The sequence below is a fragment of the Taeniopygia guttata genome, chromosome 7, assembly GCF_048771995.1.
Source record: "Taeniopygia guttata chromosome 7, bTaeGut7.mat, whole genome shotgun sequence".
Lineage (NCBI taxonomy): Eukaryota > Metazoa > Chordata > Aves > Passeriformes > Estrildidae > Taeniopygia > Taeniopygia guttata.
Window position 1 is genome coordinate 5,477,796 of NC_133032.1, and position 25,442 is coordinate 5,503,237.

Sequence of the window (25,442 nt, forward strand, 5' to 3'; positions counted from 1 at the left end):
TTTTATAAGGACACTTATGAAGCGGAAGAAGATAGAAAGTCAAGTTTTTGAAACCCCACAGACACAAACACATAAAACATGTTGGAAGTTATACATGCCTCCTTCCCATAAGCAAGAGCTTATTTTTGGTGAGCCTTGGAGTAGAAGACAAGATTTTAAAATCACACCTCATAAAGTACACCTAGCTACTCTGAGTCTATATCTGGTGGATCTGCAGACCTGTGTAGGAAGGTCATTAATACACCACATATCAGCCCAGGGAGTGATTTTGAGTCATTACTTGTCTGTTTCAAAAACAAAGATAATTTAAATCCAAATTCATGGTCTACGATAAAATCCTCCATCAGTATTTTTGGTCCAGTTAGAACATTACCAGCTAAAAGAAGCCTGAACTCCAAAGCACACACTGAGCTCCCAAACCTTCCAGAGATCTTTTCTATTCCACTTAGGCTCTAACTGCCCCATAGTCAAGACTGGCACAAAGGACCCAGTTATAAACTCCAGTTCTGATTCCAAATCCAGGAAATGAGGCACTGGCAAGCCTGTGGTCAAAGACAGAGAGGCTGTTCCCCCATGCCTGAAGCAAGACACATTGTCAGGTCCTTGGCATTATCAGTGATCTGACCACAAATGGACAAACACACATCAGACCAGAAAACATCCAGCAGATTTCAAACACAAAACTAAATCCAAGAATTTTCACCACCATAATAGATTAACAGCTGAATCACACATAATCCTAACAAATTAAATGAGTACCTAAGCAAGGCTAGGTATGGAGATGTAAAAGTCTAACTTCCTGCCATATTTAAAGGGTGATTAATTCCCAAAAGCTACTGGTGATTTTGCATTTCAAACAATTGGTTTGGCCAGAAAGTTACTGGGATCAGGAAGGATTTCAGCTACAGCTTAATTTGAGAAAAATATCAGTCTGGGAATGATATGCATTTACCAGACTGTACCTCGCGGTGAAAATATTCTGCTTCAGCAGTAGGACAGTCCGAGGGAGCAAGATTTAGTGTAAGAAATATCCAGTAATGGTTGATGATGAACAAGGTCTAAAATTCAATCCTAGGCTAAGTCAAGAGTCAAAATGATTTGGAAACTTTGTTATGAATTTTGATTATTCTGATAAAAATTAAATTATGAACCATAATTTAATTTCAGGTGGACCAATTATGAGTGGTTAGAATTCAGAAGCAGTTAAAAGAATTTCATATGTGTCCTGTCTGAAGAAATTACCTTCCATCCACTGCTAGCTATCTCACATTTTCAGAAACATGCAAGCTAAGCTAAAAGAAGGGGACAAGAACACCACAAAGCCTGTGAATCAAACCCATGCAAGTACGGACAGCCTAAGGAGGAATTTAAGGATTACAGAGGATCAATTTCAGGACACAGTGAAATGTAGCTACATAATACCAAAGCCATGGTCTTCCAGCAGTCCAACTCTGCAATTTACATCCTTATCAGAGACTCTTAATACCTCTGTGGATTCACTGTCTATGAATTACCTATGGTTTGAATTAATTTGTCTGAAGCAGATCCAATCACCATTCCTGTGTAAACCTCACCAGATTTCCCAGAATTGCTCCATATAAATTAATATATTCTTGGTAATGCAGTTTTGTATTCAAAAATGTTCACCCCGGAGTTTAAAGACTCATCTATTTAAAATACTTTGTTGGGATCAGCAGATTATTTCTAATGAGATAAATGATCGTCTGTGATCAACCCAGCTGGAATTAGTGAGACAAATTGTGGTTTTAAAGACAGAAGAAAGAGACCAGGAGTCCATGGTGACCTTGGATGTGTTCAGATCAATTAGTCACTCTATGCCATTGCTTCAGGATGGAATGTCTTAGATTGCTGTGAACTCTGTATGCAAATGGACTTTCTCATCCTTCTGATCAGAAGTTTTCTATAACCAGAACTCACCAGGGTGGAGAAAACCTCCATTTCATGCCTATGTCTTGCTAAAAGTTCTCAAAAATCATTTATCTGCAGGGCTAGGATTTTCAGAGGGTAACTATAAAGTCAAGGGAATATTATTACAGAGATTTAAGGCATTGAAACAAGACCATAAATACAGACTAAAGCAGATGGCATAATAAGATTAAAGTCACTGTTTACTTTGGCAGGTACTCTGAATTCCCCATATTCCTTTAGGAGTTCCTGAGTTTCTTCTGCTGATTCCCCTGTGGAGTTGTGAGTAGAGAGGTAATATTCGCCTGTTTCTTGGATCCAGTCTAAAGCCTGTGAATGACAAAAACACCAAAGGAAAAACAAAACAAACAGTTTTTGCATTTCAATAATTAATCCTCTGACAAAAAACACCCCAAAAAACACCAAAAACCTCTGCTAAACAAAGAATATCAAATACATTGGAACTTAATACCCTGCATACTAAAACACTTTCTAGGAACATAAAAAAATAATAAAATAATGAAAGCAGGTGGGAAAGGATACAAAATGGTACTCTGTGTTTCCTAGGACAAAAAGGAATGTAGGGAATTCCACCTAATACAGAAAGATCTGCAGAGAAAACAGTTTTCTCATGCGGAAATAGCTCAATAAAACAAGTTTGTGCTTACATTTATTTTCAAACAAATGAACAAATGCAGAAATTAATCCAAGGTGACAAAACCAGTTATTCTTCTTGTCAGGTTTTGGAATTGTCTTAAGTTTTAAAATCTATATTTGCCATGTTTTCAAAAGTTACAGTGTTTAAACACAACTTGAGATTGTGACAGGGGCGTTACAAGGATGCAGGAGATTTTACACACTGCCAGGACAGAGGGACAAGGTAAGGTTTTCACACTACCTGCTTGGCACTGCGCTCAAAGACAACATATTGCTGGCACTGATCTAATCTCCTCTTCTTCAGGGTCCAGAAGTGAAGGACCCGATTCTCTCTCTGCAATAGCTCGCTCAGAATGGCTGCAAGGCAAACATCTGCATGACTAGGGATTCCTTGAGTGCATACAGAAGCAAGCTATGAAATGATGAATTTAACCATTTTGTCTGAACCTTATTCCCAAAAGCAGAGAGCCCAGAATCACATTTCCTAAAAATGGGCATTGATTCAAAGGGGCTGCTAAAAAAACCCCAAAACCAAACCCCCAAACTGCCCACTTAAGAAACCACCCCAAAGCGAGCGTAGCTGCAGAGTGATCTGGTGAAGGAAATGATGCTAGAACAGAGTTTGCCTTCTGAGCACATTCCCAGACTTTAGGAGGACCCTGCTGCAGAGGGGGAGGCAAACCAGGCCTTCAGTGCTGTCACTGCACCAACCTTTGACCTGCTGCTCGGGCCCCCTGGTGTGGCTTGCCACGCCGGGCATGCTGACGTTGTTCCTGTGGATGTACTTGAGGAACACCTCGGCGTTCCTCCGGGCCAGGGTGCAGGCCTAGGAAAAACAGCCCCCCCCCAAAAAAAAGAATCCGTAAAGATCAGCAAAGAAAGCAAAGGGGACCAAGGGAGTTCTTGCTTATATTGCAAGGAGAAGTTCTCTTTCTGGGAAGATGAGAACTTCAGCTAAGAGTCAATAAACTCAGCTAATAAACTAACAGTCTCACTGACCTATTGAAACATGAGTAATATTTAATATAGTAGCTCATTTTATAGATGAAGGCAAATTAATGACAGTAATTATACAACTGCTTGCTAAGCACTGGTACCTCACATATCTTCTGTCTAATCTAAGCCATCTCTCACGAGAAGTACTCATTGTTCCAAAAAATGTACAACTCTATAGGTGTAATTTCTTAAGCCTTGACTGCAAGTGTAGTTTCATGTTGTGTATCAGTTTTAGTGGCAGGTGGGAGGCTGACTGACAGTTCACTTGTCAGCCTCTGAGATCTCTGTTTCTTCCAAAGCAGCAGCTGGAAGGCAGGAAGAAATTTCTGTCTCCATCGTGGTGCTGCCTTGCAGGGTCAAAATTGCTTCAGTTATTTATTATTAGTTCTTCGGTTATTGGCTTGGAGGACAAAATTTGAAATGCTGGATGGTTTTTACAAGCCAACATCAAAATGATGTGTACTACCTGTCACTTATAGTGCAATTTTAGGAACTGAACTTTGAACTGGCACAACTACTAACATCCTCCAAGGGCAAACATCACCTAACTGGTCTTGATGACATCTCTCTGAGATATGTATTCATAATAATGCTCATTACCCCTGCGTTAACGAAGTAAAACTGGCCTAGGGTTTGTACAGACAGACAGTAGCTGAACTGGAACTACACATTAGAGCATCCTCTCAAACTTACCAACACTGCTCTAAATTGTCTCCACTTAATGGAAAGTTTTCCTAATTTATTAGAGAACTAAAATTAGACCTTGAGAAAAGCCTCTTTCTGTTCCAGATGTTTGCTGATCAGAGGGATGACATGGTCTATCTCAGCTGCTGGCCCAAGTTTATCTCGGCCTCCACACCAGTCTTCATCCCGTCTGTATTCCTGCTCCAGACTCTCTAACACGCTGCACACCTGAAACATGTCCATAGCACAACTCAGTTATCCACAGTCATAACCAGGAAGAGAACATTCATGTGACCAAGGGTATTTATTTTTGTTCTAAGGGCCACAGCATGGGGGTCACTGGGTATAAACCGGCCCTAGACAGGATGAGCAAGGTGCTTTTCTTACCCGCGGGGATCTTTACTGTTTGGGATACAATTTATCTGGTTTAAGGCTGATAAATCATTCTTCTCTTCTAATGAATAATGGGAGGAAGCACAAAAGGTTGAATCAAGGCAGGAGTCAGTCCAGCCACAGTGGATCATTCAGGAAACAATCCCTATTCTAGAACATGCTTAAATCCTACTGAAGTCAAGGGACTTAACACATTCTTAAAGAAAAGCACATGCTTAACTACTTTCCTGAAACAAAGCCTGAACCTGGAATTAATTCTCTTCAGCTATATTTTATTTGCTCCCTATACAGCTTTTTTAAAGGCTGATGGAAACCAATAGACTTTAAATCTAGGTCACAATCTAGGTGGATGCAGGTACTCCACTGCACAGGGCTCACACACATATGTTCCATCTTGGTAGAATAGTGGAACGGTGGAAATGAGGTAAATAAATCAACACAGCCTGGAAATTAGGCATTTGCCTCAGACAAGGCTGAGTCTTTTATGTTGCAGATCCTGAGAATATTCTCAGTGGCCTATGCAGACACAGCAAAAGTTTTCCAGGACTTTGGAACTTTCTTCTTCTTTCCCAAAGGGCTCTTCTTATAGACTCTGCTGCTGAGATGACCCAGTCAGTTACTGCTGGAATCCAGGTAGCAATGTCCATCCTTTTCTTGCTCACTCTTGCAGCTTTAATATAAACACAGTTATAATTCAGGGAAACCCACATTATTAAGAGCACAGTCTGGAGGAGACTCCAGAGTTATCTCCCAATCATCCCCACTATCACAGGTTATTTTCATGTAAATCTGATCAAGAGCACATTGAAGTCCACTTTAAAACTGGTGAGTTAAGGTGAGCTGATAACGATCCTGCTGCCAGGCTTATGCACTATGCATTATGTAAGGACTCAGTGCACTTGGCAATCTAAAATCATCTTCTTGCTTGGATGCAAACCAGCATCCCTTAAATATCTAGTGGAGAGCAAATGCTTCACATGTTATAAAGGCACAGAAGTGTTTCCATCTTACTTCTTGAAAACCTTGACATTCTATTGGACTTTGGTGATTTAAAGAATGAAAATAAATGGACTGCCTGGGATTCACGTATTTCCAGAAAGAATTGTCCATGCATATGCAAAGATCATCTTTCTGTTAAGGTGATGAGAGAAGTGAATATAAAATGTGCTGTCAATGAAGTCAGAGAAAAACTGGGCCGTTTGAAATTCAGGACTTTACCACTAATATCAAGAACATAACATACTTGAGGAAGACAGGCATGAAAAAGTTTGGTTGCATGTGACACTCTCTCTGTTCTTTCAGCTCCTTTTTCTGGATGCTCAGAAAATTCAGGATCCGGTAAATGATTCACTCCACTGTCAGGCAGTCACGGAGCAGACCCTTAAGGACTGCAGATCAGCTGTGCAGCCCAAGAGAAGATGACAGGCTTGCAGAATGAGTTCATGAGCATTCAAAGACTGAAAGATCTTTGCCCTGCACATTTGCTGAATAGACACAACCAATGAATGAACTGGTGGGCACTGCAGTGTGCTTGTCTGAGACTTGGAAACAGGAAGAGAGACTGAACTGATAAATTTACTGCCAATGCATATTTTGGCCAGTACATTTAACTGTCTAAAACTCTAATGAATCCCCTAACAGTTTTCATTTCTCACACTCCTCCATTAGCAGTAATTCATTTTCATCTTGAATGCATCAGGGACTGTAAATCTGTTTGAAACTCTTCACAGTGAAATACATTAATTATAAGGAATGGATTCCTCTTAAACAGTCTTAAAAATACATTAAACAAATGACACCAAAAAGTGGCCCAAGGATCATCTCCAGCCTCCAAGTTAAGGAAAACTACACTCTTTCCCTAATGACATATCTAGTTGTGTTAAAAATCTTCCCATGTCTGGTTCTCTAATTGAGGATCTAACTGTGTGGCAATAACAATAGAAAATGTCCTGGCAATCACTGCTGCCTTTTGTGTAAAACCACAGGTTCCTGCAGTGTCCCTGCTAACACCAACTGCCTGGCTGCAGCAAATGACATCAGGCAAGGCTGCTCGAGTAGCCACACTGTGACACTAATTCTCACTGACTACAGCATAAAGGGCACCTGCCTGTGCAAGGGATGAATAATCCCACCATGCCAGCAGCCAACTGGAATGTGTTTTGCAATTCATGAACACCTGGAATGAAGCAGAGTTGGGATAGCATATAATGGGCTCCTGCTGTAATTATCTGTGTTGCAGGTGGATTTAAGAGAAATCCCTTCAAATCTTGGCATCTTTTCTGGCATGGTGGTAATTTAAGTTCTAGGGAAAACATTGGCTCACAAAGTAACAACTAATTAATTGCAAGCAGTTCTCAAGGAAAAGCAGATTTATATTCCTCAAAATTAAGTATTATGAGAACTTGAAACAAAAATGGTGGGATTAAAAAAATTATTCCTGTTTGAAAGGGCAAAATTGAAGAAAGCCCAATGAAAATAGCACCTTTAAGAATTACATTGCTACACGGAAAATTTTGAGATGAAAGTTATTACAAAATGCTTGCTGCTCCTTTTTTGGCTTTTTTTGAGGGAGGAGGGGATTATGTTTTATTTGCGTTTGGGTTTTTTTTTGTGTTGCAATAATTGTCAAAGAAAGAATTTTTAGTGACTCAGACTTGGTTTACTATGGCTCAGAAATGGCACTGTGCAGCTCACCTGCTCAGAGGTTTTATAAAAGGCCACAGAGGCATTGACAAGTTTGAGCCTGTCCTCCATCTTCAGCATCAGCTGCTGCCAGTGCAGGGCCACCTTCTCAGCACATTCTCTGATGGCATCAGCATCATAATGTCCAGCCTGCAGCAACACTTCGGCCTTCTGCTGGACCTGCAGGGCACTCTGGTGTGTCTTCTGTAAGGAAGTGGCATGAAAGAGGGACTGTGTATGAGGGGAGGAAAGAGAGGTTGTACAGATGTGCCAGATGTATGGTAGAAAGGTGAAGCGAGGCGTGAGCATGGGGATGTGAGAGAGTGAAATATTTTCATAGTTATCTTCAGTTAACAGTCACTTTCTGCAAAGCATTTTAGTTTCAGTTATTCACACACAGTTGCAACATGTTAATAAAGCTTGGAACATGTAATCACTGCTAAGATGGGTTGGCTCCACTGGTCAGCTACTGCCCCTTAGGCAGTAACATGGTGGGGGGTTCCCAGGGGTCCTTTCTGACTGCTTGGTGCAGGCAGCTCTCACCCAGCCTCAGTGCTGACTGCATCCCACACAATCTACAGCCCAAAAGCAAACTCTAAACAGCTGGAAAACTATGGGCCTAATCACCCTAATTTGGCTCTTGCCAGGCAGTTTACCTGGCATCAGCAGCTTTACTTGTGCAGATGTTCAAAACATCAGTGCCAGAAAGTAAGATGTCTTACTAAAGGGCATGAACTTTATCACAAGTAGCAGCCCCTAAAAGATGCATTTCTGAAAGTCAGTTCACTCACATTGGAGATTACACTTATGCTCCTACCTTTAAGGTCAGAGCTGGGGAGAGTCAAACCATTCCCTCCACCATTCCCCAGTTTACTCAGCAGCCACTTTACAGGCAGGACTGAGTTATCTGCCCCATTCCCTGGCCTATACCAGCTCCTCTCAGTTACCAAGTGGTGGCTATGTCTTCCCCCGTGGGCTGCTAAAATAGTCCCCATCCCTTCACAGCCTCCTGAGTAACCGTGTTCAGGCATGGTTAAGTCCAGTATTTGATTTTAATCTTCTGAACAGAAGCCCTAAAATCTCTCAGACTCCTCTGTGCTATGTCCCATTTGTAACTGCTGCTGACAAATTCTCATGTGATAGTTTTATGATCTACAACATGAACCTGGAAAAAAGCTTGAATTCATCTGGCAATACAGTGATGAATAATGCAATGTAGAGAGAGCTATTAGGAAACAAAAAAGATTAATACTTGGCAGAAACTTAGGAAGATGTTCAAGAACAACTGGTTAAATTTAATATCCAGCTGCTTTACTGATGTCAGAATTGTAATACTTGTTTGAAATAGACTTTGAGGGATTTCAACTGAAAATCAATTCCACATCCAGAATGCTTTTAGAGAATAGTCTGCCTTGTGTGCTTTGCTGATCTCTTCCCCATATTGAGCTTTAAATACTTTAAATATTTAATCTCATGGGTTTTTCTTTTTGAAAACTTATTTCCCTCTTACTATGGTGTAACCCTCTTCTCCCTCTGCACTTTGCATTCACCACCAAATGCAAGCATTTCCCCAATGTCAGAAGTTGTGATAACTCAGCCAGTGGGTGTCTTGTTCTCCACTGCTGTCTGGTGGTGGCTGCCAAGATGTGGTCAGCACAGCTTGGTACCAGTCAGCTCATACAGAATTAATAAAAAACTTCTTCCTTTTCCTTTTCCTTTAGGAGCTGCAACAGCTGCTCCTTCGTTATTCTGAGCAGAGCTGGATCAAAATAAGTCATTAGCTGAGATTTAAACTCTGTACTTATTAGCATCACTGTAATACATACTGACTAACTTCAAGTTTACCAGGAGACATCCCTTCCTCTTCCCCCCACCTCCCACCCCCAGTCAGGCATCTCCTTTTCAAATCTCCATACTTGCAGAGTTTAAAATTTGGCTTAGTTTTAAGTATATGAGTATTTTTCAGCTGTTCTTTTCTCTATAAAAACCTAACAATCAATATAATCTGGGAAGCACACACACCTTTTAAGCTGGAACAACTCTGTGAGTATAGGGCTTGCTCACAACAACAGAGCTATATGAAGCACTGAGCTTAATTAGGAATCTTCTAGAGCCCTGCTCAGGGCAGACCTTAGCCCTTCACTACCTTCTCATTCAAAGGAAAGCTGCTCAGAGCAGGGGTCCTTCCTCCTGGCCTTGTGTGCGAGGCAAATGGGTTGGCTCACAATCACTTTCCAAGGGCCAGGTCAAAGATGTGTTGTTACTCCAGAACAAGAAGGGGGAAAATCAGTTTAGGAGTCCATTCTTAAAAATTTCCCCCCTTGCCTCTTTGTCAAAGTTGTTAGAGGATGAGGGTTGGAATGAGTTTCTTTTCTGGTGTTCATGAATGGAAAACTGAATGAAAGATTATTTAGTTTGAGAGCATTATCCAGTAAAAAATATTGACAAATGAATGCTATGGAATGATCTCCGTACTTTGGATGTGGAAAGAAAACTTTTCCCATTTCAGATAATTTTATGAATTTCAATCGTCTTAATTTTTTATCAAAGAAATTATCAGGAGATGCCTGAGTGTCATTTTCATGAATGGAAAAGCTGATATCTGGCAGCAGAAGAATTTGCTGCAGGTGATAAATAATTTGTTTCACTATTAGCTGCTGGCTACATTACGAGTTTAACGATTTTCTAAAGCCTCTATTCCTCCCCTTCCTTCAAGAAAGCAATGATTGATGCCCATGACATAACCTTTTGTGTGATGTTCACCTGGGAAGGAGAAACAAAGTGAAGTTGTTGGTGTTACCTCTATGGCGAGCTGGAACTGCTCGTGCTCCCGCTGGAGCTGCTCAGCCTCCGACAGGGAGCTGGCATTGACCAGGCTGGCGTTGAGCATCGACTCCCCATTCCTGATCCAGCCAAGCACCTGCAAACAAAGGATGTGCTCATGGAAAGGTTGCTTCAGTACCAGGGTTTATGCAGTCACATTTCAGGAAATGCTTCAGCCTGCCTGAACAAGTGTGGTCTTGGGCTGAAGCTGTTAGCGGAAAGAAATCCTAGCATAAGGTCTTAATGACACACAGTTTTAACAGACAAAGATCTTATTGAAAAAGTTATTGCTTGAAGAATTAAACTCCCCTTACATGGATATTTGGATAGCAAAGAACACTCATTTTCAAGGTTTGATCACAAAAATGAATGGGCCCCTATGCAAATACCCCAGGGCAAAACCACGAAGCATAATGAGGGAGATTTGAATTTAAACATATTTTAAAATTTCCAACAGGAATCATAGATTTTGCAACACCTTTCTGCTTAGGTTGCCTATGTGTCTTTCAGACACAAAAGTCTGAGCTTAGTGGGGAGGAGGGAAAGGACACAGCTGGATTCATTTGGCATGGAGTTAAGATGCAGTTGGAGTTCCCACCTGAACACAGCTAGGAAAAAATATCAAGTCTTGCATTTTGTGTTTAATCAAGAGGCTTTACTTCAGACATGTTAAAATTATTTGTAGACATGCAATCCATGTTGTAATGACTGCAGAATCACATCCTAAATGTACATAATTAATTCATCAAGCTTGTACTCACTCATGTAAGCAGCAACATTTTCTGCTATTTTAAGACATGTGTTTAGGAAATTAGCACCCAGAACACACATGCAAGTTCTTTCCTGCGATGTCTCAAAGCCTTTTTTCTACCTGTGAAGGTGTCATATTAGTGCAGCAAAGCCAGAAAATTGCTGAGTCCAATTCACAGATCCACAAGAAATCCTGACTGCTCAATCACTGCCCTAAATTTAGCTCATGATTTCCAAAATTGACTTTTCTGCAATAGTCTACATAGGAATTTCCCTTTTGTACTATCATTTTCTAAAAGTAATCCATTAATTGCCTGGAGGAAACAGGGATTTTTTTATTGCTTTGTTTTTCACCCCTACATCATGCATCAACCTAGTTAGTGCCATTCAGTTCCCTATAGGGTAAAAAATTAATTTTCCCTAGGAGAAAAAAGGGAGACATCTATACATGTAGCTGACCCTAATTTGTAGAAAATTACATTCTGCTCAGTACAACAGTGTGGAAGATTTAATTTAATTCATTTCTCTTTCATCAGCAGGTGTAATTGTTCCTGTGGTAAATGCATCACACTTTAAAGAAAAAGCAGTTATCATGTGGAAATTGTATTGTCTGGCATTTTCTATAACCCATCAGACTCAAACCTTGCATTTTTACCAACTGCATGGTACCAAACTCTGAAGTTAACCAAAGGATCACTGAACCTGGAAAAAGCCTGAATTGAGGACATCACGAGGCAAGACATGCTTTCATGTTTTACATACTGCAAGACACCCAGCCTTGGACTATTTGGAATGTAGAAAATACTGAGTGAGTATGCTAAAAATACGGCATTTTTTTTCCTTTGTGGAACATCTTTCATTTCAGCTGAATTTTTCAAAAACTCCCACAGTTTGACACAGATTTCACACAAATATCTGAGCCTCTAAATAGTGAAACATCACTAAAAAACCATGGAAACTCAGTCTTAAAACAAAGCAACTTGATTAGGAAGAGACACCACACAACCAGTCTGCCAGGTTTCCTCTTGTGTTAACAACACATATTCATCCCTCTTTTCAGGAGTCTTGCAGCCTCAAATTATCCAGGGAAAAAGCAGTTCAGGTGGCCTGGTGGATTCCATGTGCCAGCAATATTGCCAGCACTGCTCCTGACCAAGGCTGCTGCCACCCCTGAGCAGTTGCCCCCTCTCCTTCCCCCAGAGTGTGGGGTTGGACACCCATTCTGGGGTTCCTACATCCCATTTTTCAGGCCCAAGGAGCACCCAAACACTAGCAAATTTCTCCTGGAAGCATTTGCACAGTCACCCTTTTCTACTTTGAGAAGTCTGGCATTTAAATGTTGGAGCCTCACCTGACATTTGCATTGGCTATTTTCATAGTAATGTTTTTTCTCTTACTTGTGTTATTTACATACAGTAAGGAGAAAAAATTTTCAGTTGCACAACCAAAGCTTCTTAAGTTTAAGTTCAAAAGATATCCCTTGCAGAGATATCCTTTGTGTCCCTGGTTTAGAATAGGGAACTGGCTGGAAGGGGGCATTTACACATTTGTATCTGGTTTACAAGACCTGCTCACAAATTGACCTCTACTCATATAGTGCTTAATACCTTTTCATTAAAATGTACAGAAAAGCTCCTAATACAGGACTAAAGCACTTCTATGATTATTTCCTGCATTAATAGTTTCACCATTATTTAGCAATGTGCAGACAGGCCAACCCTAAAAGATAGCTTTAAACAGACACTTTCTACAAATTACAGATTTTATCAGCTTTGCAGAAGAAATGATTAAATAATTCTGGAGTTAAATAAGTCTTCAAAGACTTTCTTATACACCCTAACAATTTTTTATAACAGAGAAGCAGAAACACTTTTATGGGATCTTATATAAAAGCCACTTGTCACTGGAGAACAATTTTACTTCAAGGCATGGGTTGTTTAACAGGGCAACCACCACAACTCTGAAACAACTCCCACCTCTGACTCCAATTTGCTTTAGGGAGGCTATGCTCCTGTACAGGGGTTCTCTGTAATTAAATAATAGTACCAAATTCTTCTAAAACTCCTAATTTTTCCCTTGGAACTCTGCCATCTTCACTTAGCACGGAGTCAGACTCTACAGGAAAAATAAAGATTGAGGCACCCCTTGAGCAGCCATTCTTAAGAAATGAGAGCTCTGTACCATGCAGGGCTTTTATCTACTGCTCAGTTTGGTCAGAATATCTTCCTTCATGTTTCTAAAAAAGACTTAGGGCCTTGCTATGGATACCTGTCCAGTCAGATAAGAAAAGATTTTTAAGTTTAGAAGACAAAACAATATAAGTGAATCTTTTACACCTCCAGACCCTTTACAGCTTCCTTCAGAAGCTTTTACTAACACAGACCCAACCATCAAGGACAGCTTCTGGTAATTTTAACCATGTTTAAAACTGCATCAGTTTTCCAGAAGCTATTTGACATTAGATTAGGGAAAAACAAATATATTTGGTGTCTCTCAAATTACTACTTCCCATCATCCTTTGGACATATATTTTTTTAAGCAAATCTAATGCCAAACAGCAACAAATAGATGGATAACAAGCACATCAAAAGGATCAAATATACTTCAAAACAACCTGGAAAGCAAGTACAGTGGGACACCTTGAGGATATCTTGGAGCAAATTAGTTCAAGTTCAAAACTTATTAAAAGAAAAAGCCCAAACCATACAAAGATAAATTAAGGGGATAAGGAAGCCAAACAGCTGCAGGCACAGCATTAGAGTTTGTTTTTTTAAACTGATCTCCACAAATCTATTCTGTTATTACTTTTATGTAAGCAGTCCAAGCTCTATCATTTCTGTCAGAAATGAGTAGGATCCAAATGAGGGAAAATCAGGCTTGGGCAGAATTTTTCTTAATAACAAAGACCTTGTGAATTACTGATCTTTACTATTTCCGCTCTAAAGCAGTTCACAGAACATCACATTTGGAATTGTTCCACTATAATGGCCCCAAACTTAAATTCATTGTCTTGGCATTCAAATCCTTGGTGCATATGATACAAAGCAGAAATCTCTGGTAAATGAAACTTAAATAGATAGAGACAGTTAAAAGACTTTTTTTTTCCATGAGCTATTATATCAAAATGCAAACACATGTACATGTAGCAGCTTTGACCAATTTTACTCTGTCAGCAGAACTTAACACAGCTACAGGAGGTGTCTTGCAACAACCACATCTCAACTCATTCACAAGAGAAAGAGCAATTTGGTAATGAGATCATCCATCATCTCAGATGCACTAAACTGAAAGTGAAGGAAACCTGGTCCAGACTGGAGATGAAGTGCAAGCCAAAATCAATACATTTCCCAATTTCATTAAATGGTTGGGAACATGACTCATTTACAGGAAACCAAGGAGATAGGACATAGAAATACTTTAACTTGCCTCTTTCTAAGGGAGATTGTAGCTGTGGTAATTTATAAGTTAACAAGCGAAGGGGCGCTTAGTATTCAGCTGAACAAATAAAATGTTTTTTCACTACTGGTTTGCTGAGAGGTCACATAATAACAAAGCCTCTGATGGTCCCAAGCTCTTTTAGGCAAATACTAATTCAAGGCAGCTGTTCTCTCACAATAAGTATTAGCTCAGTTCTATAGCCACTTCCTTTGGGTAGATTTCAGTTGTAAAATAGTTAAGGACTAGCAGATATTTGATAATAAGGTAAATAACATCAGGTACCTGCAGAAAGTGCTGCACTGCCACTGAATGGCTGCAGGAGCAGCCAGGGTGCTGACTGAACTCCATCCCAGACAAGTGGGCAACCTTCATCTTTAGTCTTTCTGCTACACATGTAACTCTTCTCTGCTTTCTGTCATAAATTAAAATGGCTCTGCTTTACCATAAACCTATGACATATACCTCCAGGCTTAGCTAAGCTGGGTATAAGAAAACTCAGAAACCTATAAGAAAAAAAAAGTATATACTTCATAATCATGTTAAGATGTGGTTATAAATATCACAGAGCGTTTCTGAGTTTTGCTTGATTTGTTTTCTTATTTTTCAGAAGAAAGCCAAGTAGTCTACAGAGATCCAGAACTTTGTGAGAAGCTGATCTTCAATAATCACAAATGCAAAATGACCATATTTAAAAAATAAAAATTAGGAGAGTTCTATGCCACTTTTAGGTAGAGTTGAAAAATATTCACATCCAAGTGGACTTAGAAAGAAAACGTAGTTTTCTTTGCTGTTAGTGCTGCCAGTTTGCTGAGTGTGAAGGATTTCTTTTGGTGGCAATGATAAAGCAATTCAGATAAAGCATCACTCAGTTACCCTGTCATCAAAAGTAAATATTTATGATCATATGTACTGAGCATTCAGAGAACATGTGTATGTGTTTAAGTAAACAAATGAGCAGATATCTTTCATGAACACCTTGTAGAATTTGGACACTTGTCCCAACACCACCCCCCAACCCACCTATTTGTTTAGTAAAATGGAAAACTGAATATTCCACATGTCTGGAAAAATATTCTTGGTTTTCCTTGTGAAATCAAGAACGTTCAATAAAAAGGCAGACATACACTAGAGTGTGAAGCCACCTATGGGCTAGGAAGCAGGAAGTGTAATGTTATCCTGTGCAGCAAAGGGAAACAAAGAAATAGAAGGCATCCAAATTAAACGCTAGGGAAAACCAAGGGAGGCAGAACATGACTGTCTATGCTAGGATGAAATCTGAAAGAAAGGCAATTTAATAATACTAAGATGTCTAAACAAGTCCTGGGATCTAGAGACCACTGACAGGATTTTTTAAATCACCGGAAGATTAAGTTAAACTGGAAGCTAAAGATTCCTGCAAGACAACAGATGTATAGCAATAAATGAAAAGGTGAAACTAATGTAACATCATACTTAGGCCTCACAGCTCAGTTTCCTTTGCTTTGGGCCTGTTTTCCACCTCAGCTTAAATCTGGGCCACAAATCAAATAATTATTGGAGTCTGAGGCTGTTTCTCCATTTGAGAAGGTAAGTGGTCAGCTCTGCACAGAATTCCTATGACTACTCTTGAAACCAAAACCAGGCACACTTGGGAGAGCAGAACCCCTTCTTATTTGCAAAGGACCATTCTGTAACATGTCAGCAGATCAAGTACTGTTAAGGAAAGGGGGATTTAGACTGCGCACCTAAAGGTCTGTCCCTTGGCAGACACTGGCTTAGCAGTGTGGATGTATGCAATGGCTGAAAAGGCCCTCAAGCCCCTCATGTGTGGTTGAAAACTCTCACCTGCTTGACCTCAGCCTGGAGGTGCCGGAGCTGCAGGCACTGCTCTAACCTCTTGTGAGTTTGGTCAGCATTGAGCTCCAGCTCGTGCTGTTTCTCGTGAAGAAATTCCAGCAGTTCTTGAACCTGGGTTGCAAGATCAATGTCTTTTTCACAGATCAGCTCAATGCCTGTAACATGCAGAGAGAGAGAGATTATTGCACTTACTTGAAATTTCAATTTTGCATAACTGGGAACTTCAAATTTTTTTGTTATTTAACACATTGATTTGCAACTGTCTGAGTAATCTGTTCTCACTTAACTTTCTCACATGTAATATTTGGTTTCCACAGCTCCCTAATCTTCATCACTACATTTTTCTACAAAGTGGTGTTTCTCTGGTGGTCATTGCTCATCTGACTCATCAGCATCTGGCTAGTTGGACTGACTTAAGCACAGTCTTGCTCAAAAAGTTGCATTAAAATCAAATTAAGAAAAAAGACAAAAATCCTCAATTTTTTAGGGTAATTCACAAACTTATACTTTGGAAATGTATACTGGAAAAAAAAAAAAAACAGAAGAGAAAAGAGATAAGGGAGAAAATAGAAAAGTCAAATAGATCTACAGTAGTGCTACAAGTGCAGAGAACTCCATAGGGAAAATATTTTTCTATCTGGATGCTTGCAGAGGATCCTCATCAATAAATTAGTTGAAATCAGACTTTAGTTCATTCAGCATTATTCCACAGACTGACTTTTGTCCAATCCTCACACAGCAAAGAGAAAGGGTGTCTTAGTACCACATCCCCCTCTCTTGTATCCTACATGAACTTGCTAACCCCTCAAAGGCCTGGTCTGATTTCATAGCCCTGACTTGATCAGGAGATTGAAATTGAGACTTCCTGAGCCTTCCTACTTCCTGAATGTTTTCCTGACACTGTGACCTTGTGTGTAGTGGTTACGTGAAATACAGTGCAGAGCTTCACACCTGCCTTCTGGGTGCCACTGATGCAACTGCAGTGCTGGGTTCACTACCAGTGCAACTGGAAGGTTTGGCCTGGAGGAAATATGATGTCATCCTGTGTTACTGCAGCCCCTGGGACTGCAAACTAATAATGTCCTAACTCTTCCCTTATGAAGGTCTACTGGAATTTTGCCATTGGCCTTGAAGCAGGAAGGATAAGGAACCTAACATAAAAATAAGATTGCAGTAATGCTGAGAAAACACTGCACTTTCCTCCAAAGCCATTTGATTCAACAGAATAACACAGCATTAAAAAAGAAATGTGTTAATTAGAAGCTGCTGAAAAAAGTCTTGGACAGTATTTTTGAAAACCATTTAGAAAGTTGTCTTTACCTCCCTCTTTATCCTCCTCAGAGACTCATGAATTTCATTCAGTGGTATCTACACAGTACAGCACACAAAATAAACACTTAATAATAATCCTATCCCTTTTCCTGGTGTCTGGTTTTATCAGAAAAAGCACATGGGAATGCAAATGAGTGGCTTATTCCCGTTCCCAGCCAAAACAAAACAGTTCCTTCATTACCAAATAAAGGGGAATGGCCCCTGGCTTCCCATTTAAAACTGGAAATTTAATATATGTTTCTATTCTTGGGAGTGAAGTTATTTTCAATTGCCAGACACCAGGCATTGTTGCTGCAATTAGCCTGCATATGGTTCTGTATCCTGAGGACATGATGGCTTTTTGTATGCTTGACTTCACCACACCTACTGGGTATTAAATGCACAGCTTTCCCTCCCGCACACTCAGCTGGTGCAGCTCTGATCGTGCTCGCTCATCAGCAGCAACCAGGGAACTGCCTGGGATGCTATCCAAGGGCAGTGTGTGCTCCCCATGATGAATGATCTGCCCTTTCCTGCTTGTCACATGTCACACGGATTTATTCTGTGATGCCAGCACATGTGGTGAGAGTGCTTTTTCTTCTCAAGTATTGGTTGGCAAAATAGAAAGCCTTGTTTCCTGAATAATTTCATACGTACTATCTTTACATTGTGTTTTGACAGCTGGAAAAGCACAGCTGACTTTCTGATAAAATGAACTTGGTTGCCATTTGCTTCTACTGCTTCAAACAGTGCAGCAGATGTCAAGTGAGTGATATTGAATTGAAAATGTTTTTTCAAAATCCTACAGGAAAGAGTACTGAGCCACACTAACTGACATCCTACAAAACATACATTAGTGACACCTGAACTGCTTGCAGTGTGAGATACAATTCAGTCTAAGGAAGGGGTATTGCTTTTTAAACTGTCAAAACTGTTTTGAAATTGCTTTAAACCTACTTTATGCTGAAATATTAAGAACCTGTGATAGCAGAGTTTATTTTCTCTTCTTTGCAATATTAACTATAAAGGACATCACAAAGCAAATGAAATAGATTTCTGCTTCCCTTTTAAGCAATGCAACACTTGGAAAAGAGGTGAACAATGTTAGCTTGATGACCAGGAAGCAAAAGGACTTTTAATCTTACACATATCAGGCAAGTACTGAATAAATATCCCCAACTTCAGCTCTACAGTGTATTTCAGGTTTGACTTAGAAGCCATTTGTCTAAGATATAAAAAGGAGCTCTGTAAACCATTAGAGACCCCAACTGGGAGCTCATTTTGACAATGATATTGACAATGCAAATGGACTTTATTATAATCAAATAAATTTGCACAATCAATTAACCAGCTATTAGAGTGCAACTGCTTTGAACGCCTAGAATCAGACTAACTAAGGTGCATATGCTAATAAATTACCTAAGCATGTCAGCACCACAGCTTGGGCCCAAGTGCTGAATTACTTCTGAATAATTATCCTAAACTTTCTGTGGGAAGTGGATTTCTCAGAATTGTCCAGGTTGTCACTTTTGGAAACACCAGGCTTCTTCAACATATTGAGTTAGGAATCCAGAAAAACCAATAACCATTTCTGCTAATATTTACCTACATATTCAGCTTTGCTACCAGCAGTAGAGCTAAAATCAAATAGAAAAAAAAGCAAATATGTTCCTTGAAACAAAAAGGGCTAGCTCATTAAAAACTCCAATCTTGTTGAGACTATTATTATAATATTCTCTACATATAAATATGTTTCCTGATTGACACAGATTTTAGCAACAATTTGCAAGTACTGCAAAATTTCAGGAAATATAACCTGAATTCCAGATCTTACCTATTCCCTAACAAAACCAAACATTTCTTTAAAAAATAATTATTCTGATGGAGAAAACAGTCTAATCCAGGCTCACTTGCATGAGCTGGAGTATTCGAAAGAATCACAGGATCATAACCCTGAGCTGGATGGAACTTTGGAAATACTGGGCTTGCAGAGAAGCCTGATTGTATGGTTGCCCTCAATATCCACAGAGTCTGGTGCAGGACAGAACCACTGAATTTATTGTATCACCATAAGAATGTTCACAGGGATTGCCAGATACTCCACAGCCTAGTAAGGGTCACTGCTCCAAGTCTGTATCAGACATGCAAAAATCATGGCTGAATGTCCAAAACCTTCTTTTTCTACCTCCTCAAGACCTCCAAGTGAAAAACACATCATCAATGGCAGCACATGAATGTAATTTTATCTGACAGACTTGCTGGCTTAAAGACCTCCAAGACAAACTAGAGAGTGATCAAAAATAAGTCAGTCTCCTGTGTGGTATGTTGAAAAGAATAAAGCTCAAAGAGAGTTATACGGAAGGGAAGAAACGTGGTCAGTTAAGGGTGGCTGGTTAGGCAGAATGGCTCTGGAAAATCACATTTTTTTTCTGGCTCTATATTCTATAGCTACAGCTGAGTTTTGATTGTAGCAGTGGTGACAGTGTACAACAGGAAGCAGGAATAGCAGCTGATTTCCCAGAACCTCTGCAAGTTTTCAACTCTGGCAGTTAAGAACAATCATCCCCTACCCTATGCCCTGAATGGCTATGATAAAGGATTCAGGAAGAGGGAGTAAAATTCAATCCCCTTTTTATGAAGTATAACTGTTCTTTATTGAAGTAAGAAGCAGTAGGCTCCCAAGTACTATCTTTCTCCCTTATTTTTCCATTCTCCCAGCATTTAGCATTCCATGCATAGTAGACATGGCCATTACCTTTGACTGACTACAGTTACTCTACATCCCCATGGGACTTCTGCTTCCCTGCTTTTGAGAGCAGTGGATTTTTATTAGGTAGGCTTCATAGAAAGTGGCCCTAGAGAATCTTACAAAGACATTTTACAAGTCAATTCATTGAGTTGCTAACCTTTTGTCAGCAATCTAAAAGAAGTAGTTTCTAACTTCTTGACAAACATAGAATTTATTTTTTATTTTCTAAAAATCAGCCACTGAGGTTCCTGACTGTGCTCTGTTCTGGATCATATTCTTTACTTCCCATGGATTCCTTCAGAATGAAAAAAACCAAACAAAAGAGCACAAACATCTTAAACAATGTCTTAGGACAAGTTTTCTAACTCAGAATGCAGGGAGGCTGAAGCATAGGGCCAGGCATTGTGTGGGCAGATCTCAGAGAGGCTCACAGAATTATCTAGTTCACAACATCCTCTTGAAGCATTCCTCAAGCCTCTGTTGAGTGCAGCCTGCCAAATCAGGCTGGATACTGCCAGATTGTTCTGAAGGTAGGTGCCTAGAGGTAAAATGTTTGCCAAAGAATAATACCATAAAATCCTTTTTATTTCAAACGAGGGAAAGAACAGGAACTACTCTTGCTTTGCAATCTTTCCAAACATTTTAGAAGCTTAAAGCACTACACAAGTAACATTCACTTCTGGGCTTTATGCAGTGATTAATCTGAATTATGATAGTCTTTTTCCAGATGCAAAATGCAAGGAAACAACAATTTTGACTCTTAGGATGTATTAGAAATTTTCTTATGCTGAGAAGAATCAGACTCCCTATCAAAATTAATCAAGATTTTCATTTAAGAACACGTCTCAAAGGGCTTTTTTACACCCAAGTTGCTACCTTTAAGTGCACTCTGAAAAGGAAAATTCCAGTATGGTTTATCTTATTCCCTTTTTACACAAAACAATTCCAAGTAGAAATGGCTGGAAACAGGAGTTCCATTTCATTACTGGTTTCAAGGCTCTCATATTTGGATCCTTTCCTAGAGGACTCTTGGATAACTAGATTCTTTCTCCCTTTACTTTGTCTCTTTCCCTTGGGCATGTCTGCATTCTGAAATGGGGAACATGGAAAAGGTACTCAAGCCTGCAGAGAATGAAGCCAGCCCATCTGTTCCGTTTGACTCTCACTAAAATCAATTTGCAGTAAGATTAACAAGTTTAGGAGTATAGAACAGCTAGCCTGCATTCAGACCTAGTTGTGACTGCCCAGTTCAAGGATCTGTAGCTCGTGACTGCAGTGCTTGTTTCTGAGCTGGAACAAGGACAAGGAGCTTGTCTTGCCCTCCCCTCTCCATCCAATTTGGAGTCAATCACACTCTCCATCCTGCAGCTGTGAAACTTTCTGAATTAAACATGAAATTCAGCTTCACTTCCTCAGTTTGTTGTTCTTTCTCAAAGAAATAGCAGGTTTTTACATAAAATCCTGAATCAAAATTCTCAAAACTTGTGGAATAGTCCTGGGAGTAGAGAGACAGGTATTGCTTATACTTATGTTAAAGGCTTATTTGATATGTATTGCAGTATTTTGGCTTGCTATGCATTTTGGGGGTCTGGGCTTTTTCTTGGTTTTTTTGTTTTGGTTTGGTTTTGTTTGTTTGTTTTTTTAATGTAAAATAGGGATCAAATTGTTCTTCTCACCTGAAGCCTGGACCTCCATGATGTATTGGTGCAAGTCTTGCCCTTGCTGGATGACTTCAAAGGTCATGTTGTTCATGGCCAGTTTCCGCTCAGTGTGACGCTGCAATCGCTGCTCAGCCAGAGTGAGATCCTCAGTATTGAAATCATTCATTTGCCTCAGCAGATCTTCATTCCAAGCATCCAACTCTGCTGTAACCTTCATGGGCAGAACACAGACACTCAGGATCAATGAAATAACTTACTTTCAAACAATATTTGGATCAGAAAATACTTTGCATTTTGACTCTCATCCAGAAACCTTCCAACTCCAGATCCTGCCCACTTAGTAGTGACACTTCACATTTTTCTGAGGTGAGGATCTATGAAAAGATTATCAGTCCAACAAAAATTGTCACCTTCCTTTTTTTCTTACATATCCCAAAAGACAGTGGAAGAGAATACCCACTATATTCTCATTGATGGTAGAATAAATGTTTCTGGATATATTCAAATTATATGAAAAAATAATGCTTCCAGAATTACAAACCACCCTGCAACCACACAATCCCAAAATGGCCTGAATGTTTCTAAACCATTAGTTTTGCAACAAATTATATGTTACATATCACAGATGCAATGCACAACACAGAAACATCACACTCAAGGTTTAGGTGAATCATCTACAGATTCCCAAATGATACCCGGCTGTAACCAAAGACCTGCCAAGTAACTCCTGGGAACATGCAAAATCTTCTTTGCTTTCTCTGCTTCCTAATTGCAACACACAGGCTGATGATTTTAGCAGTTCTTTTATTGGATCTTCTGCATTTTACATCTTTCTCCACAGTAGGCAGCTGGTATCAAAGTCCTTCAGTTTTCCCTGTGCAACTAAAGCAAGATCTAGTGTCCAACCTAAGCAGCCCAGTCTCACCTCAACCTAGGTTCTGCTGCTGCAGACAGAAAAGAGGGAATGTGCTAGTGACAATGAATGAGGGAGGGGGGACAAGAGAATTGGGAATTAAGTTGTACAGTGAAGATTACAAGTCTTAGAAGGATTGAAAATGATTAAATAAATGAATTAATTCTGATTAATAGGTCAATTCTTCATAGCTAAATTCAGGAGAGCTAAAAGTAGGTATCTGCATTCCCACTTGTGCACATTATGATGCAGTGAAAAGTTCTCTGCTTCTCACTCAAAGTGCTGTTCAGGGCCCTGTGTGCAATGAAACGCTTAACTTCCTAAGGAACCAAGATTCAAAATTTTCCATTCAGCTTTGCTTTCCAGAAAACACACATTATATGAAACAGAGACTTAGGAAGAGGACCCAAATGGACCAGTTCTCAGCCTTTCTCACATCAGAATGGACAAGAGCACAGAGCTTTGCACTAGAAGGAAAAAGTGCATGTTTTAGGCTCTTTTTTGAGAGAAGCAGAGAAGCAGACTTACTCAATGAAGAACCTGGGACTCATCTGCAGAGAAGGCAGAGTGTGGATAGCCCGAGGGGTTTCTATTTTTCTTCAGCTTGTTCCTTTGCCCATTCCACTCAATTACCTTTACATAATAGCTATCTCTACACTGTCTTTGCCCCCATTCCTGATTCCAGCAGCCTCTGATTCATTCACATATCACAGCAGGAGCCCATAGACTGTGGAAACTTATTGGCAGACTTAACAGTTAGGGAAAATGTCCAAAGTTGATGGTGGAGAGGAGTTTTACTAGATACATTTACATTTAGGGACAGATGCTCAGCTAACAGTAATCAGAACTGAGGTGACCTTGAACTCATTTCAAACGACAAACAAAAGAATTAATTCAGAGTGAGCGCAGGTTCTTACAGCCATGACAGTAACACAAAGTTCAATGTAAAGTCCTTTACGCTCTAATGGAAAAGCACATGACATAAGTGAATCAGAAGAACTTTCTCTTGGTAACTTCTCCACTTGGCTGCAGAAGGGACATTAACCACTATTGCTTTCACTGTTAAATCTACAATAACTTCCACTCCAGCGCCAGGAAATTGTTCCTCCTGACTGTACTGGTTTTTGCCCATCAGGCAAGAGTGTCCAAGACAGGTCTGCAGCAGAGAGGCATCTGCAGACTCTCAGGAGATGGATGGCTCCAGGCAACCAGTTTCCACCAGGCACCCAAACATCTCCCTGTGCCTTGTGGACAATAGAGCTAAAGGGGTTTTGCTCCGTTATCCACACTCCCCAGATCCAGTCAGTGTTCCAGCTAAGGAGGAAAGGATGGCACAAGCAGTGAGGATGCAGGTTGATAAACAATGCAGGATGCAAGGCCATCCCATGGTGCTCCATGTCACGTTGTCAGGGCCAGGAACAGAGGCCAAGCCTGCACCTGAGCAGCTCTGGACGCACCCAGCAGTAACAAAGCTGTCAGAGTGAGTTCCAGCTCTGCCAGCTGGCACCAAGAGCCAAGCCACAGCGGAGGGAAGAAGGCAGGAGGGAAGTAGCCTTTGAGTGAGGGCTGATGATGAAGTGACAGTCATCCCATGTGCTGGGTCAGAGGAAGAGAGGAAGGAATCAGACACATTTCTCAGGCTAAGTGGGTACAGGAAGACTGGGCACATTGCTCTGAGTAACAAGCAGATGGCTAGCAGGGAATCTAAAGCACACTAAGGCAACAAGCAATAGCAGGGCTGTGATAACAACCCAGGTTTCCTGAATCCCAATCTGGTACCCTATTCCAGAGACCATGCTGCTTTGCATATCTCATCAGGACATTTCGTTTCCTGTCTGTACAGACAATGCCTCAAAATCCAAGAATTTTCTGTACTTCAAACAGGACCATTTGGAAACAGTGCCAAAATCTGAAATTTACTGGTTTGATTTGGGTATAGGGAAAATTATTTCTTTTACTTGAGGAAGAAGATGTAATTAGGCAGCTCTGTTAACTACAGACATATACTTTTCAAGTCTAAAAAATGGATGCTTTCACAGATCAGTCAGGCCTTGATATCTCTGATAAAACTTGGACTGCATTAAACAGAAGTGTCCTATCCCCTAAGCTGTGGCAAGATCCAATTGCACTGGGCCTCTGTCAGGAATTCTCTCAAAAATGAGGGTCACTTGGCCATGAACTTATTTTATTCCCTTTTGACAAAGAAGAATGGTTGATTAATTTACCCTGTTCATGTGTTTTGGTGGGAAGAACTGACAGCACTTTGTATTTTTTTCACTTTACCAGTGTTAGTGATTCTAAACAGACCTCAGCACCCCTCACATGCAGTGAGAGAAGGGAAGCCCTGCTGTAATAGATGAGTGGAGCTCTGCTTTGTTCTTCTGTGGTTTGAGAAAGCAATTTTACCAGAGCAGAAGAGTCGTGAGAGCAACAAGAGCAGCAGTGCAAGGTCTACACCAGCACAAGCAGCAGCCTTATCCCCTGGTTCCCAGTGTTCCAAGGAAAACTGCACGTGACTCATTGTCAGCCACACTTCAGCCAACTCCTTGGAAGGAGCCACCCTCCTTTTCTGTGGGTCATATGGGGTCAGTGGCCAAAAAACAGCTCCCTATTACTGAAGAAA

General features: G+C 40.3%; 1 protein-coding gene across 16 annotated transcripts in view; it reads right to left on the reverse strand.

Moving 5' to 3' along the window:
• KALRN (kalirin RhoGEF kinase) overlaps window positions 1–25,442 on the reverse strand; it is a 467,424-nt gene that overhangs the window by 141,386 nt on the left and 300,596 nt on the right. For 14 of the 16 annotated variants that reach the window (XM_030277125.4, XM_030277129.4, XM_030277132.4 and 11 more), the window contains 8 exons: window positions 21,922–22,117; window positions 16,174–16,340; window positions 10,139–10,258; window positions 7,351–7,569; window positions 4,342–4,491; window positions 3,295–3,409; window positions 2,825–2,940; window positions 2,134–2,256 (listed from right to left, as the gene is read on the reverse strand). In XM_030277125.4, coding sequence (XP_030132985.4) covers window positions 2,134–2,256; window positions 2,825–2,940; window positions 3,295–3,409; window positions 4,342–4,491; window positions 7,351–7,569; window positions 10,139–10,258; window positions 16,174–16,340; window positions 21,922–22,117 — 1,206 coding nt within the window. The remainder of the gene's footprint in view (window positions 1–2,133; window positions 2,257–2,824; window positions 2,941–3,294; window positions 3,410–4,341; window positions 4,492–7,350; window positions 7,570–10,138; window positions 10,259–16,173; window positions 16,341–21,921; window positions 22,118–25,442) is intronic. The other 2 variants (XM_030277127.4, XM_030277140.4) reach the window with 1 other exon arrangement.